A 16,408-nucleotide genomic window follows, 5' to 3' on the forward strand; every position below is an offset into this window, starting at 1 on the left:
GATAGTCCCACTAAGAGCAAACCAGATGGGATGGCGTATCGCTGCAAAATGCTGTGGTAGCATTGCTGGTTAAGTGTGCCTTGAATTCTAAATAAAACACTGACAGTGTCACCAGCAATGCACCATCACACCTCCTCCTCCATGCTTCATGGTGGGAACCCCACATGTAGCGATCATCTGTTCAGCCACTCTGCGTTTCATAAAGACACAGCAGTTGGAACCAAAAATCTCAAATTTGGACTCATCCGATCGAAGGACAGATTTACACCGGTCTAATGTCCATTGCTCGTGTTTCTTGGCCCAAGCAAGTTTCTTCTTATTGGTGTCCTTTAGTAGTGGTTTCTTTTCCGCAATTCGACCATGAAGGCCTGACTCATGCATTCTCCTCTGAACAGTTGATGTTGAGATGTGTCTATTACTTGAACTTTAATTATAAATAGTATAGTTTAATGTAAACCTTAACTAGTATACAATTTGTATGATGTATGGACAAACAACATATGTATTGTATGTATTTATGTATTTGTATTTGTGTTTTATTTATATACATTTGTATTTTTAAAGATTTTTAAAAAAATAAAATGACCCGAGAATTTAACCCGAATGGGTTTTCGTAAAGAGAATTTGCTGTAAAAAAATTTAAAAATCTGGCAAAAATGTCAAATGTATTTAAAATAAGAAACTTTCCCAAAAACTGGACATCTTAGTCCTCAGAATGATTTTTGCAGATGCACCATGGTTTTGTAACTCAATTTTCTTGACTTAACAGCTCATCAAAATAGTTCATAGTTAGTTCAAGGGTCCTCATAATAGTTCAAGGGTCCTGTCTAATAGTAGTCAGGAAAACACACAGCTCATAGTCAAGGAAGTCAACGTCAACTCAAGTCAACAGTCCGTTAGGAATGAATTCTACATTTAACTGAACACAGGTAGGTGGGTACTGTTGCAAAGGAGGCTGCTGAGGGAAGGACAGCTCATAATAATGGAATGGCACCAAATACATGGAAACCATGTGATGTATTTCATACCATTCCACTAATTCCGCTCCAGCCATTACCACGAGTCCGTCCCCCCAATTAAGGTGCTCCCAACCTCTTGTGTACTGTCTGTAGGTAGGTAGCAAAGGAGGCTGGTGGGAGGAGCTATATGACCTCAGGCTCATTATATTGGCTGGAATGGAATTAATGGAACGAAGTGAAACATGGTTTCCATATGTTTGATGTGTTTGATTTCGTTCCAGCCAATACAATGAGCAGGTCATCCTATAGCTCCTTCCACCAGCCTCCTCTAGGTAGGTAGGTAGGTAGGTAGAGTTGTAGTGACAACAAGTTATCTGGAAAAACTAGACATTGTTAGTTATAAAATGTGTAATTCCAAAAAAGAATTCACTTGCAGAGGTCTTTGGTGGTGAGCTGGTAAATTGTTTTCCAATGTGGTACAATAGAATGAAATATGGACGGTGGAGTGATCAAAAGACATGATTGAGTCATTAGTGTGTCTATAGCAACAGTTCTGGATTCCAAAGCTATTCGATCACATTACCATATTTTGTCCATCCCAAACCACCCTTCACAGTTCCTATAGCCTATAGACAGGCCCTGTGGGAGGGATCTTGAGCTGGACTGTCCTATCATATATTTTTTTTATAGTCACAGTGTCCTCTCATTGGTGGATGGGACTGTCAGTCAGTCTCGTCCTGCGAGCCAACAAAGAAGCAGATCTGTCGTGGGGAGGGGCTGGGCATGAGGGGGCTGGTGGGGCGGCGGGGAGAGGGGACGGTGGGGATGTTCCAGTATTGACTTTGGAGGTCAAGAGCAGAGAGAGCGAACCCGGCGAGGTGACCGTTTCTCTCCCTTTGTCCGTCACTTTCCATGGGTGGGGGCAGGCTCATGCAATTCCTCAGGGAACCATCACTGCAAAAATAAAAACACACAAGGCCATTAGACTTTATTCATACTTTATGACAGACATGCAAATCTACAAGTAGACTCCATCCATCCATACATAATATAACCCAGTAGTAGTAACTCCATGTCTCTCACCTGGTTATGTCTACTGGCGCTCCTCTCCAGGCCTGTCTGTACAAGCTCCCAGCCACATCCCCAGCCACCCCAGCTAACCAACGCATGTCTGCAGGCACCTCTGGGATCCACTCCACAATCCTGGAGCACAGGAGAGGGACAACACAGCAAGTCGATGTACTGTAATGTACCACTGTGGGGGCCAGTTCTCAAGAATTCCTGTGGTGGATTGACTTGCCCACTAGGTGGCGTGTGCAGCACATTCAAATGGATTGTGTTTAGTAGGAAACCTGTTTGTGTTCCTAGTTTGTTTACATTCACAGTGTTATTTTTGTTGATGTGGTGGGCTAATGACTGCTTTAAAGACTACTTTGTTGTCAGTGGTTGCTGTCAGGGCTAATTTGAAGGTATTGGCTGCTGTATGTTAAAGGCTAGTTATGCTAAAGGCTAGTTCAGGGTTTAGTAGCTGATTTGTTTGCATTAGTGTTGTCATCCTTGGTTGCTGTTTGAGCTACTGTGACCGCGTTGAGTTCATTGAGGGGTTGTTAGTGGTAGGTAGCACTGGTGGTGTTGGATGTCGTCTTACCTCTTGCCCACTGAGTAGGCTGATACCACAGGTAGTGTGCAGGGCAGGAGCATGTAGGAGGCCACTCTGACCGGCAGCATCTCAGACACCTGAGCATACAGACCAGGCTTCTGCTGGCACGCCTCACAGAACACTACAGTCATAGAGACACAATATGTCACACTTTGCTGATACGGGCACAGCCTCAGATCACTTTCAGAGACACACAACAGCCACAAGTCACTGACAACAGAGCGGTGACAACACAATGTTAACTAGATAACAACAGTTTCTAACAGCTTGGAGCAGAAAAGATCCGAGTCTAGGTTAACTTCCCATCTACCTTTTTTGATTTGGGTAGGCAGGTTGTCAACAATCTGCTCGTCCAGCCACCAGTGCCGCTTCCTCAGGAGGCGGAGCCGCCGGAGCATCCAGTCCTTAGTGGTTTCCATGGCGATGGGCTTGCAGCAGCAGGTGTGTATGGCTTCTGATGGGTTGGGGCCGGCAGTCGGACACTCCAGCTTCAGCAGATCTGACATCATAAACAATATAATTCATCATCTTTGCGACACAACAATAAAATATTACCCCATAAATAAGTGCAGGTTTACTCCATACTTCATGTTGAACCCTTGTACATCATTGATGCTCACTGCATGTACTGTATATCACAGTAGCTTATGATCTTAGCACAGCCCACTATTACTGTCAAAGGCAACATAGTAATACTCACGGTTCTCCTCAAGAAAGCGAAGGGTGTCCTTGTAGCCACTCTGACATATCTCTGCCATGACCTGTCAAAGAAAACACATAGATCATACCTATTGAGGTAGGGGATCATATGCAAGAGATAGATTGAATAAATAATCATATCACAGGATCATCAGGACTTAGATATACCCACCCACACACGATACAGAGCATGATCTCACATTATGTGATTACTTATAACTATCACTACCACTGACCGATTAGCAATCATGTTATTGCTGACAGTTAACAACCGTATTACACAAGTACAGCTGTATATAACCACATAAAACAGAGGGGAATGACTTATATCAGCCAGAACCCTCCTGTGCAACAGGCTCCTGTATTTGTGGATGGACAACAATCCAGGAAGTGTTTGACTAAGGGTTAAAGGTCAACGTGGCAGAGTTCTCTCTGTTCTCTGGCTACTCCTTATTCTGTGTTCCTACAACAACAAAGCAACAGGGAGAGAGGTATGTGGATAGCTAACGTCACAGTGTCACGACCTACAGTATGTGTGAATTTAGTCAGGGTGGGTTACACACTATGACACGTAAGGGAAAAGGTAGGGTGGAGTGTTCTTTGTGTGTGTCTGTGCATGTCATGTTTAAACACTATGTCAAAGGTGGGCAGAGTCAAGAGAAACACACACTTCCTTTTCTAAGTAGGGCCTCTGCACATGGCTCTGTCTGTGGGATTCGGCATAATCCTCAAATTCCAGAAAACACAACATTCCAGACACACATGGAGGGAAAAGACAGTGTCAGATCTTGGATTGCAGCAACAATGACAACACAGCGAAAACTGAACCAAGAGACACAGATCAACCTCAAAGAGGGCAAAGTTCACCTTACGCTAAAAGTTGACTCCCATGTTATTATCCAGACAGTGAAGAAGAATGTGCAATACAGGAAATGCAATTCAACAAGGACAAAAGCCAATAATGTCATGCCAGTATTGATCACTGTGGAGTTAGGGAGGGACAGGGGAGGGCAAAGTTCAGATAGGAAGTATGGGGGGTAAGGGAAGGAGGCAGAGTCCAAAGAGGAGATAGGGTAGGGGGTGAAATGGGGGAGTTGGAGTTTACAATCAGGGAATAGGACAGTGGGAGGTCAGGGGTCCAGTCTCCCATACCAGACTACTACGCTCTCCTACAGAAATGTATAGAATGTTTCAAGGGTACCTAAATAAGGATGTCACAACACATAACCAATACAAAATGGCATTTATTTACAAGTAGTCATGAACAACCCATCTGATGAATGGGACTAAAGGGCATCCTGATCCTCCATCCTACCTTCGGGGACAGGGCCTAAATAAAGGACTTCAAACGTCTTCCCGGGGCTATGTATATGTAACAGTATAACTTTAGACCGTCCCCTCGCCCATACCCGGGCGCGAACCAGGGACCCTCTGCACACATCAACAACAGTCACCCACGAAGCATCGTTACCCATCGCTCCACAAAAGCCGCGGCCCTTGCAGAGCAAGGGGAACTACTACTTCAAGGTCTCAGAGCAAGTGACGTCACCGATTGAAACGCTATTTAGCGCGCACCGCTAACTAAGCTAGCCGTTTCACATCCGTTACTCATAACGCATTGGTAAGCAGTCATAGCGGTCGCCCTACCTTGGGTTCTGGGGGAAACAGGGCTTTGCTGAGGCGGTACATATTGCCCAGGTTAATCTGGATGGAGGTGTTGGTGAAACGAAGCTCGTGGATGTTGAAGGAGGTGTCCCGGGGACAGATGTCGCTTTCGCCTGAGAACGGAGAGATGGTGATGGTGTTCTTCAGCTCTGACTGAGGAAGGTTGTCACTGATCCCCCCATCCACATAACGCTGGAGAGAGAAGAGGGGGGAGAGAGGGAGGAGGGAGAGCGAAAGTGAGAATACTTGGGTGTTTTTGGAACCATGCACAACTTACATCAGGACCACAGCCTCTCCACAGAACAAGACCCCGGGCATACTGTGGTCAAGATGTCTCAGGGCTGACAGAGATGACTGTTCTTACATCTCTATTTATATACATAAAGTATTTGTTGTTGACTTCCTCCGCTTATCTTCTGCTAAAAAATATGTCACTTATAACCCAACTCGGTTATCACTGAAATCTAATATGATACGATACGACATATTCAAGGAAACATTCCCCTCTTGAGGGCATATTAGGCATGTCAGTACAAGATTTCCCCTTAGCCAGCTTCTCCACAATGCCAACTCATGACCAAACAATCTGACATCACTATTTGGAGAATTAATACATTTTTACACCAGTCTTATGTAATTACCCGATGCAGCTCTATTTCAAGTTCAGATGCTACCCTCTAACATTTCAAAATGAATTCATCCTTTTCCAGTGTAAAAGGCTTAGAACATCTGAGGGGGAAAAAGGATATCAGTGCCAGTTCCAAAGCATGATGTGCCAGTTCCACAGCTGACCTTAGAGAGCCATTTTTATTCTCTATTTGATTAGGTCAGGGTGTGACTTGGGTGGGCAAATGTATGTTTCTATTTCCTTGTTGGCCTAGTATGGTTCCCAATCAGAGGCAGCTGTTTATCATTGTCTCTGATTGGGGATCATACTTAGGCAGCCCTTTTTCCCACCTTAGATTGTGGGATCTTGTTTGTGTGTAGTTGCTTTCTGCATGGCATGTAGAGTTACGTTCATTTTTGTATTTTGTTGTTTTTTCAGGGTGTCATTTAAATAAATTAACATGTACGCTTACCACGCTGCACCTTGGTCCTATCCATCTCTAAACAATCGTGACACATGATCAAGACTCAATTTGGCAGAGAGGTTGGCAATGAGTTCAGGGCTGAGGGCAAAGAATGTACTATCTTTCCTTTATCAGAGTGTCAAAACCAACTGTTACGAGAATGTAGTCCAGTGATGAAATCTAGTTCAAATGAAACCGCATCACCTTCACAAGAAACTTTTAAATAAATAGTATGTACAGTATTCTGAAAAAGTACATGCTCAGTCAACTGGCAAAGGGTTCAAACTCATGCACTCAGATATGCTTTTCAAAATTCATTCATGACTGAAAGACAATGTCCCATTCATGACTGTTCATGACCTACTTGTCGCAATAGGCCTAGTATAGGACATACATCTATATAGAGAGATGGGACATACATCTACATAGAGAGATGGGACATACATCTATATAGAGAGATGGGGAATACATATATATATATATAGAGAGAGATGGGGCATACATCTATATAGAGAGATGGGACATACATCTATATAGAGAGATGGGACATACATCTATATAGAGAGATGGGGAATACATATATATATATATAGAGAGAGATGGGGCATACATCTATATAGAGAGATGGGACATACATCTATATAGAGAGATGGGACATACATCTATATAGAGAGATGGGGAATACATATATATATATATAGAGAGAGATGGGGCATACATCTATATAGAGAGATGGGACATACATATATATATATATAGAGAGAGATGGGGCATACATCTATATAGAGAGATGGGGAATACATATATATATATAGAGAGAGATGGGACATACATCTATATAGAGAGATGGGGAATACATATATATATATATAGAGAGATGGGACATACATCTATATAGAGAGATGGGGAATACATATATATATATATAGAGAGATGGGACATACATCTATATAAAGAGATGGGACATACATCTATATAGAGAGATGGGGAATACATATATATATATATAGAGAGAGATGGGGCATACATCTATATAGAGAGATGGGGAATACATATATATATATAGAGAGAGATGGGGAATACATATATATATATATAGAGAGATGGGACATACATCTATATAGAGAGATGGGGAATACATATATATATATATAGAGAGATGGGACATACATCTATATAGAGAGATGGGGAATACATATATATATATATAGAGAGATGGGACATACATCTATATAGAGAGATGGGGAATACATATATATATATATAGAGAGATGGGACATACATCTATATAGAGAGATGGGGAATACATATATATATATAGAGAGAGATGGGACATACATCTATATAGAGAGATGGGGAATACATATATATATATATAGAGAGATGGGACATACATCTATATAGAGAGATGGGGAATACATATATATATATAGAGAGAGATGGGACATACATCTATATAGAGAGATGGGGAATACATATATATATATATAGAGAGGTGGGACATACATCTATATAGAGAGATGGGACATACATCTATATAGAGAGATGGGGAATACATATATATATATATAGAGAGAGATGGGGCATACATCTATATAGAGAGATGGGACATACATCTATATAGAGAGATGGGGAATACATATATATATAGAGAGAGATGGGGAATACATATATATATAGAGAGAGATGGGACATACATCTATATAGAGAGATGGGACATACATCTATATAGAGAGATGGGACATACATCTATATAGAGAGATGGGGAATACATATATATATAGAGAGAGATGGGGAATATATATATATATAGAGAGAGATGGGACATACATCTATATAGAGAGATGGGGAATACATATATATATATATAGAGAGATGGGACATACATCTATATAGAGAGGTGGGACATACATCTATATAGAGAGATGGGACATACATCTATATAGAGAGATGGGGAATACATATATATATAGAGAGAGATGGGGCATACATCTATATAGAGAGATGGGACATACATCTATATAGAGAGATGGGGAATACATATATATATAGAGAGAGATGGGGCATACATCTATATAGAGAGATGGGACATACATCTATATAGAGAGATGGGGAATACATATATATATAGAGAGAGATGGGGAATATATATATATATAGAGAGAGATGGGACATACATCTATATAGAGAGATGGGGAATACATATATATATATATAGAGAGATGGGACATACATCTATATAGAGAGGTGGGACATACATCTATATAGAGAGATGGGACATACATCTATATAGAGAGATGGGGAATACATATATATATAGAGAGAGATGGGGCATACATCTATATAGAGAGATGGGACATACATCTATATAGAGAGATGGGGAATACATATATATATAGAGAGAGATGGGGCATACATCTATATAGAGAGATGGGACATACATCTATATAGAGAGATGGGGAATACATATATATATAGAGAGAGATGGGGAATACATATATATATAGAGAGAGATGGGACATACATCTATATAGAGAGATGGGGAATACATATATATATATATAGAGAGATGGGACATACATCTATATAGAGAGATGGGGAATACATATATATATAGAGAGAGATGGGACATACATCTATATAGAGAGATGGGGAATACATATATATATAGAGAGAGATGGGACATACATCTATATAGAGAGATGGGGAATACATATATATATATATAGAGAGATAGGACATACATCTATATAGAGAGATGGGACATACATCTATATAGAGAGGTGGGGAATACATATATATATATATAGAGAGAGATGGGACATACATCTATATAGAGAGATGGGACATACATCTATATAGAGAGATGGGGAATACATATATATATATATAGAGAGAGATGGGACATACATCTATATAGAGAGATGGGACATACATCTATATAGAGAGATGGGGAATACATATATATATATATAGAGAGAGATGGGACATACATCTATATAGAGAGGTGGGACATACATCTATATAGAGAGATGGGACATACATCTATATAAAGAGATGGGACATACATCTATATAGAGAGATGGGACATACATCTATATAAAGAGATGGGACATACATCTATATAGAGAGATGGGACATACATCTATATAAAGAGATGGGACATACATCTATATAGAGAGATGGGACATACATCTATATAGAGAGGTGGGGAATACATATATATATATATAGAGAGAGATGGGACATACATCTATATAAAGAGATGGGACATACATATATATAGAGAGATGGGGAATACATATATATAGAGAGAGATGGGACATACATCTATATAAAGAGATGGGACATACATCTATATAGAGAGATGGGACATACATCTATATAGAGAGGTGGGGAATACATATATATATATATAGAGAGAGATGGGACATACATCTATATAAAGAGATGGGACATACATCTATATAGAGAGATGGGACATACATCTATATAAAGAGATGGGACATACATCTATATAGAGAGATGGGACATACATCTATATAAAGAGATGGGACATACATCTATATAGAGAGATGGGACATACATCTATATAGAGAGGTGGGGAATACATATATATATATATAGAGAGAGATGGGACATACATCTATATAGAGAGATGGGGAATACATATATATATATATAGAGAGAGATGGGACATACATCTATATAGAGAGGTGGGACATACATCTATATAGAGAGATGGGACATACATCTATATAGAGAGATAAGGCATACATCTATATAAAGAGATGGGGCATACGACAGGCATGAGTGTTAATGTGTTAAGTCACAATGTAAACTTGGCTCTGAGCCCGTTCTTCCCCAGAGACAGAATGGTACACAATGTACAGCAGACAACCAGAGAGAGAGAGAGACTGGACGGGGGTGGAGGAGTTTAAACAGGATATCTAAATAGCTATCTGTGAACCTGACTCACACGACTATGGGACACACTAACTATAGCCTATATTATTGGACAATCTAGTGTGTTCTGCCTATGTTCTATGGATGTATACTTTGGCACTGAGCCAGAGACATGCCCAGATAGCAGTTATATGCCCTCAAGAATAACAAGAGCAGATAGCAGTGAAATATACTAGAGAAAAAGCTGCATAAATTGGTCAGTGCTATATGGTAGTTGATGTTTTGGAGGACTGTGCTCCTATGTCCTAATGACTCAGTTTAGAATGGAGCCACCCTGGACTCTGGTCCCAATCTGCTGAGGCCAGAAGCCAGTCTAGAAGTATATAAAACACCACTGGCCTGCCAAGGGAAATGGTTCTCGGGCTGATTAGCTACTAGGGTAAGGTAGATCGACAAATAAAAAAGTACAAGAATGTGTATGCAAAGACAGACAGACAGACAGACAGACAGACAGACAGACAGACAGACAGACAGACAGACAGACAGACAGACAGACAGACAGACTCCTTATGACTATGACCTGAGCAATAAAGGCATCTTAAAGACGAGACCATAATAAACTCAGTCCAACATTTGCTGATTTTTCTTGGAAATTAAGGAAACCGTGTTCAAGGTAATGTAAGAAAGCAGTTGAGGCATTAGGGCCTTGGGCACTTACCACTCCTTGGAAGGATGGGGGGATCAGGCCACAGTATATGGGGATGAAACAGCTACACAGCAGCGCCTGTAGACACACCAGAGAGAGATGTTACACAGTCCAACCCAGTTTACACTTCATACAACTAATGTAAACAGTCAATGGCAAGGCCAGGAGCTGAAAGGACAAATATGTCTGGGATATGTATGGGATAAATGTGGGATATGGAAAAACTCCCATCAGGCTCATATTCACAATGTGTTTCATTGTTGGAGTACTGATCTACGATCCTAGATCAGTACTCCTACTCGGATATGTTTTGTGAATAGCAGCCCAGGTGGGTTGAGTGAGAACACTGACCTGGATGAGCTCCTCCTTGGACTTGAACTCGGACACGATGACGTTTTGTCCATCCGACACGCGAGTGAGTGACACACACAGCCTCCCGGAGGCGAGTGTGTGTGCATCGGCGGGCAGGTCGCGCTCCAGGCCCGACCTGATGACCTTGACCAGGTTGAAGGAAGGGTGGAGGGGACCCAGGTTATGTTTCCGGGCCTCCTTGGCAGTCTCGATCACATCCTCACAGCACTTAGCTAGAGGAAGGGAGGCAAGGAGGGACAGTCTGTCAGTTGTGTTAGGGCCTTCCATTGGGAGGAATTTGACAATGTTTTCTATTCAAAGGAAGATTGATTCTCAACGGAACTAATGCTACGGTCACAAGACGCAGGCCTCCTAATTGTCCCTAGAATTTCTAAGCAAACAGCTGGAGGCAGGGCTTTCTCCTATAGAGCTCAATTTTTATGGAACGGTCTGCCTACCCATGTAAGAGACGCAAACTCGGTCTCAACCTTTAAGTCTTTACTGAAGACTCATCTCTTCAGTGGGTCATATGATTGAGTGTAGTCTGGCCCAGGAGTGGGAAGGTGAACGGAAAGGCTCTGGAGCAACGAACCGCCCTTGCTGTCTCTGCCTGGCCGGTTCCCCTCTTTCCACTGGGATTCTCTGCCTCTAACCCTATTACAGGGGCTGAGTCACTGGCTTACTGGGGCTCTTTCATACCGTCCCTGGGAGGGGTGCGTCACCTGAGCTTATATCCTTCCTGTTTGGCCCTGTCCGGGGGTGTCCTCGGATGGGGCCACAGTGTCTCCTGACCCCTCCTGTCTCAGCCTCCAGTATTTATGCTGCAGTAGTTTATGTGTCGGGGGGCTAGGGTCAGTTTGTTATATCTGGAGTACTTCTCCTGTCCTATTCGGTGTCCTGTGTGAATTTAAGTGTGCTCTCTCTAATTCTCTCTTTCTCTCTCTCTCTCGGAGGACCTGAGCCCTAGGACCATGCCTCAGGACTACCTGACATGATGACTCCTTGCTGTCCCCAGTCCACCTGGCAGTGCTGCTGCTCCAGTTTCAACTGTTCTGCCTTATTATTATTGGACCATGCTGGTCATTTATGATAATTTGAACATCTTGGCCATGTTCTGTTATAATCTCCACCCGGCACAGCCAGAAGAGGACTGGCCACCCCACATAGCCTGGTTCCTCTCTAGGTTTCTTCCTAGGTTTTGGCCTTTCTAGGGAGTTTTTCCTAGCCACCGTGCTTCTACACCTGCATTGCTTTCTGTTTGGGGTTTTAGGCTGGGTTTCTGTACAGCACTTTGAGATATCAGCTGATGTACGAAGGGCTATATAAATACATTTGATTTGATTTGATTTAAACAGTGATCCGAAGCTCACAAAAAAAAAAATATCCACTGGTTTCCCTTATTTACTGCCCTGCAACTGTACTGAGCTAGTTATGTGTGTTCATCTGATCTACACTTGGATGGAATGGATCTGAAGTGTTTTATGCTCACAGACAGAGTTCTAGTAAAGAAGATCAGGTGATTAGAAACATACCGAGGTAGTCTTATCAGCGGAACACCTGGGAGTCACTGCGTGACAGTGAAACATGTAACCCTATAAAAACTGAGGTCATGAACGGTAACCTATATCTTTCATCTGGCAATTTTCACAACAATCCAGTGCTTTCCTTTGACTCTTAATGACCCCTTTGTTGACTGTTCACTCAGTAAGTCTCTCTCTCTCTCAATTCAAGGGGCTTTATTGACATGGGAAACATGTGTTAACATTGCTAAAGTAAGTGAGGTAGATAATATACAAAAGTGAAATAAACAATAAAAATTAACAGTAAACATTACACATACAGAAGTTTCAAAACAATAAAGACATTACAAATGTCATATTATGTATATATACAGTTTTGTAACAATGTACAAATGGTTAAAGTACATAAGGGAAAATAAATAAGCATAAATATGGGTTGTATTTACAATGGTGTTTGTTCTTCACTGGTTACCCTTTTCTTGTGGCAACAGGTCACAAATCTTGCTGCTGTGATGGCACACTGTGGGATTTCACCCAGTAGATATGGGAGTTTATCAAAATCGGGTTTGTTTTCAAAATAATTGTGGGTCTGTGTAATCTGAGGGAAATATGTGTCTCTAATGTGGTCATACATTGGGCAGGAGGTTAGGAAGTGCAGCTCAGTTTCCACCTCATTTTGTGGGCAGTGTGAGAGCCATGTCTGCCTACGATGGCCTTTCTCAATAGCAAGGTAATGCTCAATGAGTCTGTACATAGTCAAAGCTTTCCTTAAGTTTGGGTCAGTCACAGTGGTCAGGTATTCTGCCACTGTGTACTCTCTGTTTAGGGCCAAATAGCATTCTCTCTCTCTCTCTCTCTCTCTCTCTCTCTCTGTCTCTCTCTCTCTCTCTCTCTCTCTCTCTCTCTCATTTAGACAAGACACAATTGGAACACTTACAGTCCCCCAGTCCTTTGTCTCTTCACCATAAGGTTATCAGGTATAAAAGAAAGTGAAAGAGGCATGGTATCACACAGAGACTCACCTAAGTGCTTTCCATGTCACGTTCTATGTCACACAGGGGCCTATTTGCTCTTAATCGTGATTGGGTTTTCCCTTAGTCAGCAAGATCAATCAGTACCATTGGGAGGCCTCTGATCCAGAGGACCAAAAGACCAAAGGTCCTATAACTGACTCAGATGGCATTTAACAATGGTAGGCTACCGTACTTATACACAGGCAGGCATTTGTCTCTGACCATGTAATTATGTAATTATGCATCATTTGTAGTTTATTACATAATACATGTCATTTAGCAGATGCTTTTATCCAAAGAGACAGTCGTGTGTGAATACATTTTATGTCCGTGTTGACCTGGGAATTGAACCCACTACCCTGGCATTACAAGCGCCATGCTCTATACTGAGCTACAAAGGAGCCCCAGTATAACCACCTATCTATTACATAAGAGTAAAGTTTTAAGCATTGTTTAAATATTTTTACCCCATGTATCAAGGCCACAAGTGATTGTTATTTAAATGTAATTTAGTTGCTAATCTAAAGTTGCCTAAACACATGAAGGAGAGGCCTAGGCTACCAGTCTGCCTCTTTTGCGTGAAAGTCCCCATCCAGGCATTCCACTGATGACAGGCTGTGGTGAACTCAAGTGGCCAGTGTAGGATATAGTATACCTACCTATGGATGCCTGGCTGGCGAGCACCGAGGCGGTTAGGGCACCGGCCGAAGCCCCGTAAATCTTGGTGGCACCTTTGATAAGGTAGGGCGCTTGTTCCAACAGGCAGCTGGCCACTCCGATGTGATAAATCCCCAGGAACCCGCAGCCGGCGAACGACAGATTCCATTCCTTCGTTAGGTCGAACATACCGGGTGGACAGTCCTTGGCGAGGACCTAGAAGTTTTGGTAATGCGCTTGTAATAATCACTCCAAAATGTTTACCCTTGGAGTCATTGACAAGTTCCCTTCATTACTGAATGTCAACAACAGTTCCGAAAGAGGACGGCTCAAACTAGCACACACTACTCAGTCTACTCCTCTTGTGTAACGTACAAAGAGACAATACAAAGAGATGTATTGAGAATCGCCGGAGCGCTGACTTTCCATAACTTCCCGGTTCTAGAACAGGGCTGGTCTGGCCAATCGGAATAAGGAGGCTGAGTCTTATTTTAGGTGGAGCCACGCCCCCACATTATGCATCGGTAACACATGAGAGTGATGCATTCTATTCGTGTCTATTCTATTCCAATATATTCTGTTCAAATCTATATTTATTTCACCTGCCTGCTATGTGTGTGACAAGTCGAACTTCATTATTAACAGATTTGAGCCATTCAGGCTAACAACCGGAGCATTCCATTGGCTCATGATACCATTCACGTATATTGAAAAACCTAATCTGTTGATTTGATCTTCCAAGAACAACAGGCCTACCTGTATCATCTTGAATGCTTAATGTATGCTTGAAGGCATTCCTCTTCCGGCTACAGAGACTAGTGAGCACGCGCATACCCCGCCACAGCGAACTGGTGCTGATGCTGAGGAGGGGGTGCACGCATCACATGAGTGCATCCAATTACATCAATTTGCAACGATGTGATTGGCTGAAGCCTGAAGGTCAAGGCGTTCTTGAGAATGCAGGGTCTTAGGTGTATCAGTGGAGGATCCTCAGAGGGAGGAGAGAACCATCCTACTCAGTAAATTTCATAAAAATAAAAATAGTTAACAATTAAAAAGTTATCATTTTTAGATAAAACTATACTAAAAATATTGAAGTCACCAAATAACTGATTAAAACACACTGTTTTGCAATGGTCAGTAGCCGATCGCGCTGAAAGTCATCTCCTCATTGGTTTATAGAAGCAGGTACCCATCTCCTCATTGGTTATACCCACGTGGGTGATTGAAAGACAAACTTTGTTGCCGGTTGTTGTGGTAATACAATAAAAGTTTATATGTGATCACCATATAAGTTCAAAAATGAAAAAGCCTGGAAGGAGGAGAGATGACTAGAAACGATTCGGTTGGCTGTTTTATGTGTGGATTAATTGTCGGAGTAGAGGTCCTTGTGCATTTCAGGTAAAATAACAAAAACATTTTTTTATCCCAGGACAAATTAGCTAGCAACAGCAAGCTAGCTAAATAGGACAAATTAACGTTAGCTAGCAAGAGCAAGCTAGCTAAATAGGACAAATTAACGTTAGCTAGCAAGAGCAAGCTAGCTAGCTAAATTGCCAGACATGTTTAATGCTTTTCGACCTGTCCCCAAATTAATGTCATTTGTTCAGAGTTTATTTTGATATTTTAACCTGCATGTCGTGATCGCGTTTGGTGTGGGGGGGCAAAGTAAATGTATGCACGATAGAGCACGATGGCGCACGCGTGCAGACAGTTTGGGTTCCGTGTTACAAACACGTTGTACTTTGTTAAACACTTTTAACATAGGCCAGGCCCTGTTGTTACCTCATATCCCAGCAATAATGCCTAGCATTTAAGCCTGGGAAGAAAACACTTACATTTGCTCAACTTGCCATTTCCTCAACCATTGTCTCAACTTACCCCATGGTCATTGTCTCAACTTACCCCATGGTCATTGGCTCACCTTACCCCAAGGCAAACATCTTCACTATATTAGCCCACACAGCTACAAGGATGCACTTTCATGCTAGGTTTAGGATCTCATATTGAAGATTATTGAGAACCCAACTGATGTATAAAACAACCTTAAAATGATCTACGTATGTTGGTTTAGATACAAGCATCATGAAATCTCGAACACAAATGAATGAATGAATGAATTAATTAATTTGACCTAACTAGCTTACCACTTTTTCCACATGGTTTCTTCCTTCAGACTCCATGAAATGGTGGACTCTTCTG

At 41.7% G+C, this 16,408-nt stretch overlaps 1 protein-coding gene across 1 annotated transcript; it reads right to left on the reverse strand.

The window, feature by feature from the left end:
- Positions 1 to 514: 514 nt before the first annotated feature.
- LOC110500175 (patatin-like phospholipase domain-containing protein 2) lies at positions 515 to 15,023 on the reverse strand. Its single transcript, XM_021577377.3, has 9 exons — positions 14,209 to 15,023; positions 11,017 to 11,249; positions 10,678 to 10,743; positions 4,966 to 5,175; positions 3,320 to 3,380; positions 2,930 to 3,118; positions 2,608 to 2,740; positions 2,043 to 2,162; positions 515 to 1,913 (listed from the first exon to the last, which is right to left on the reverse strand). Exons 1-9 carry the CDS (start codon positions 14,393 to 14,395, stop codon positions 1,682 to 1,684), a joined length of 1,431 nt encoding a protein of 476 aa, XP_021433052.1. The 5' UTR covers positions 14,396 to 15,023; the 3' UTR covers positions 515 to 1,681.
- Positions 15,024 to 16,408: the final 1,385 nt, after the last annotated feature.

Source organism: Oncorhynchus mykiss, chromosome 21 (genome assembly GCF_057628025.1).
Source record: "Oncorhynchus mykiss isolate SJ-2025 chromosome 21, ASM5762802v1, whole genome shotgun sequence".
In the NCBI taxonomy this organism is placed as follows: Eukaryota; Metazoa; Chordata; class Actinopteri; order Salmoniformes; family Salmonidae; genus Oncorhynchus; species Oncorhynchus mykiss.

Bases quoted from the DNA above. Each gene is read 5' to 3' on its own strand.
- LOC110500175 (XM_021577377.3), bottom strand. From the start codon at position 14,395: ATGTTCGACCTAACGAAGGAATGGAATCTGTCGTTCGCCGGCTGCGGG. The intron at 11,250-14,208 runs GTAGGTATACTA...CCCTTCCTCTAG, and splicing joins CGCCAGCCAGGCATCCATAG to CTAAGTGCTGTGAGGATGTG. The intron at 10,744-11,016 runs GTCAGTGTTCTC...GTGTGTCTACAG, and splicing joins CCAAGGAGGAGCTCATCCAG to GCGCTGCTGTGTAGCTGTTT.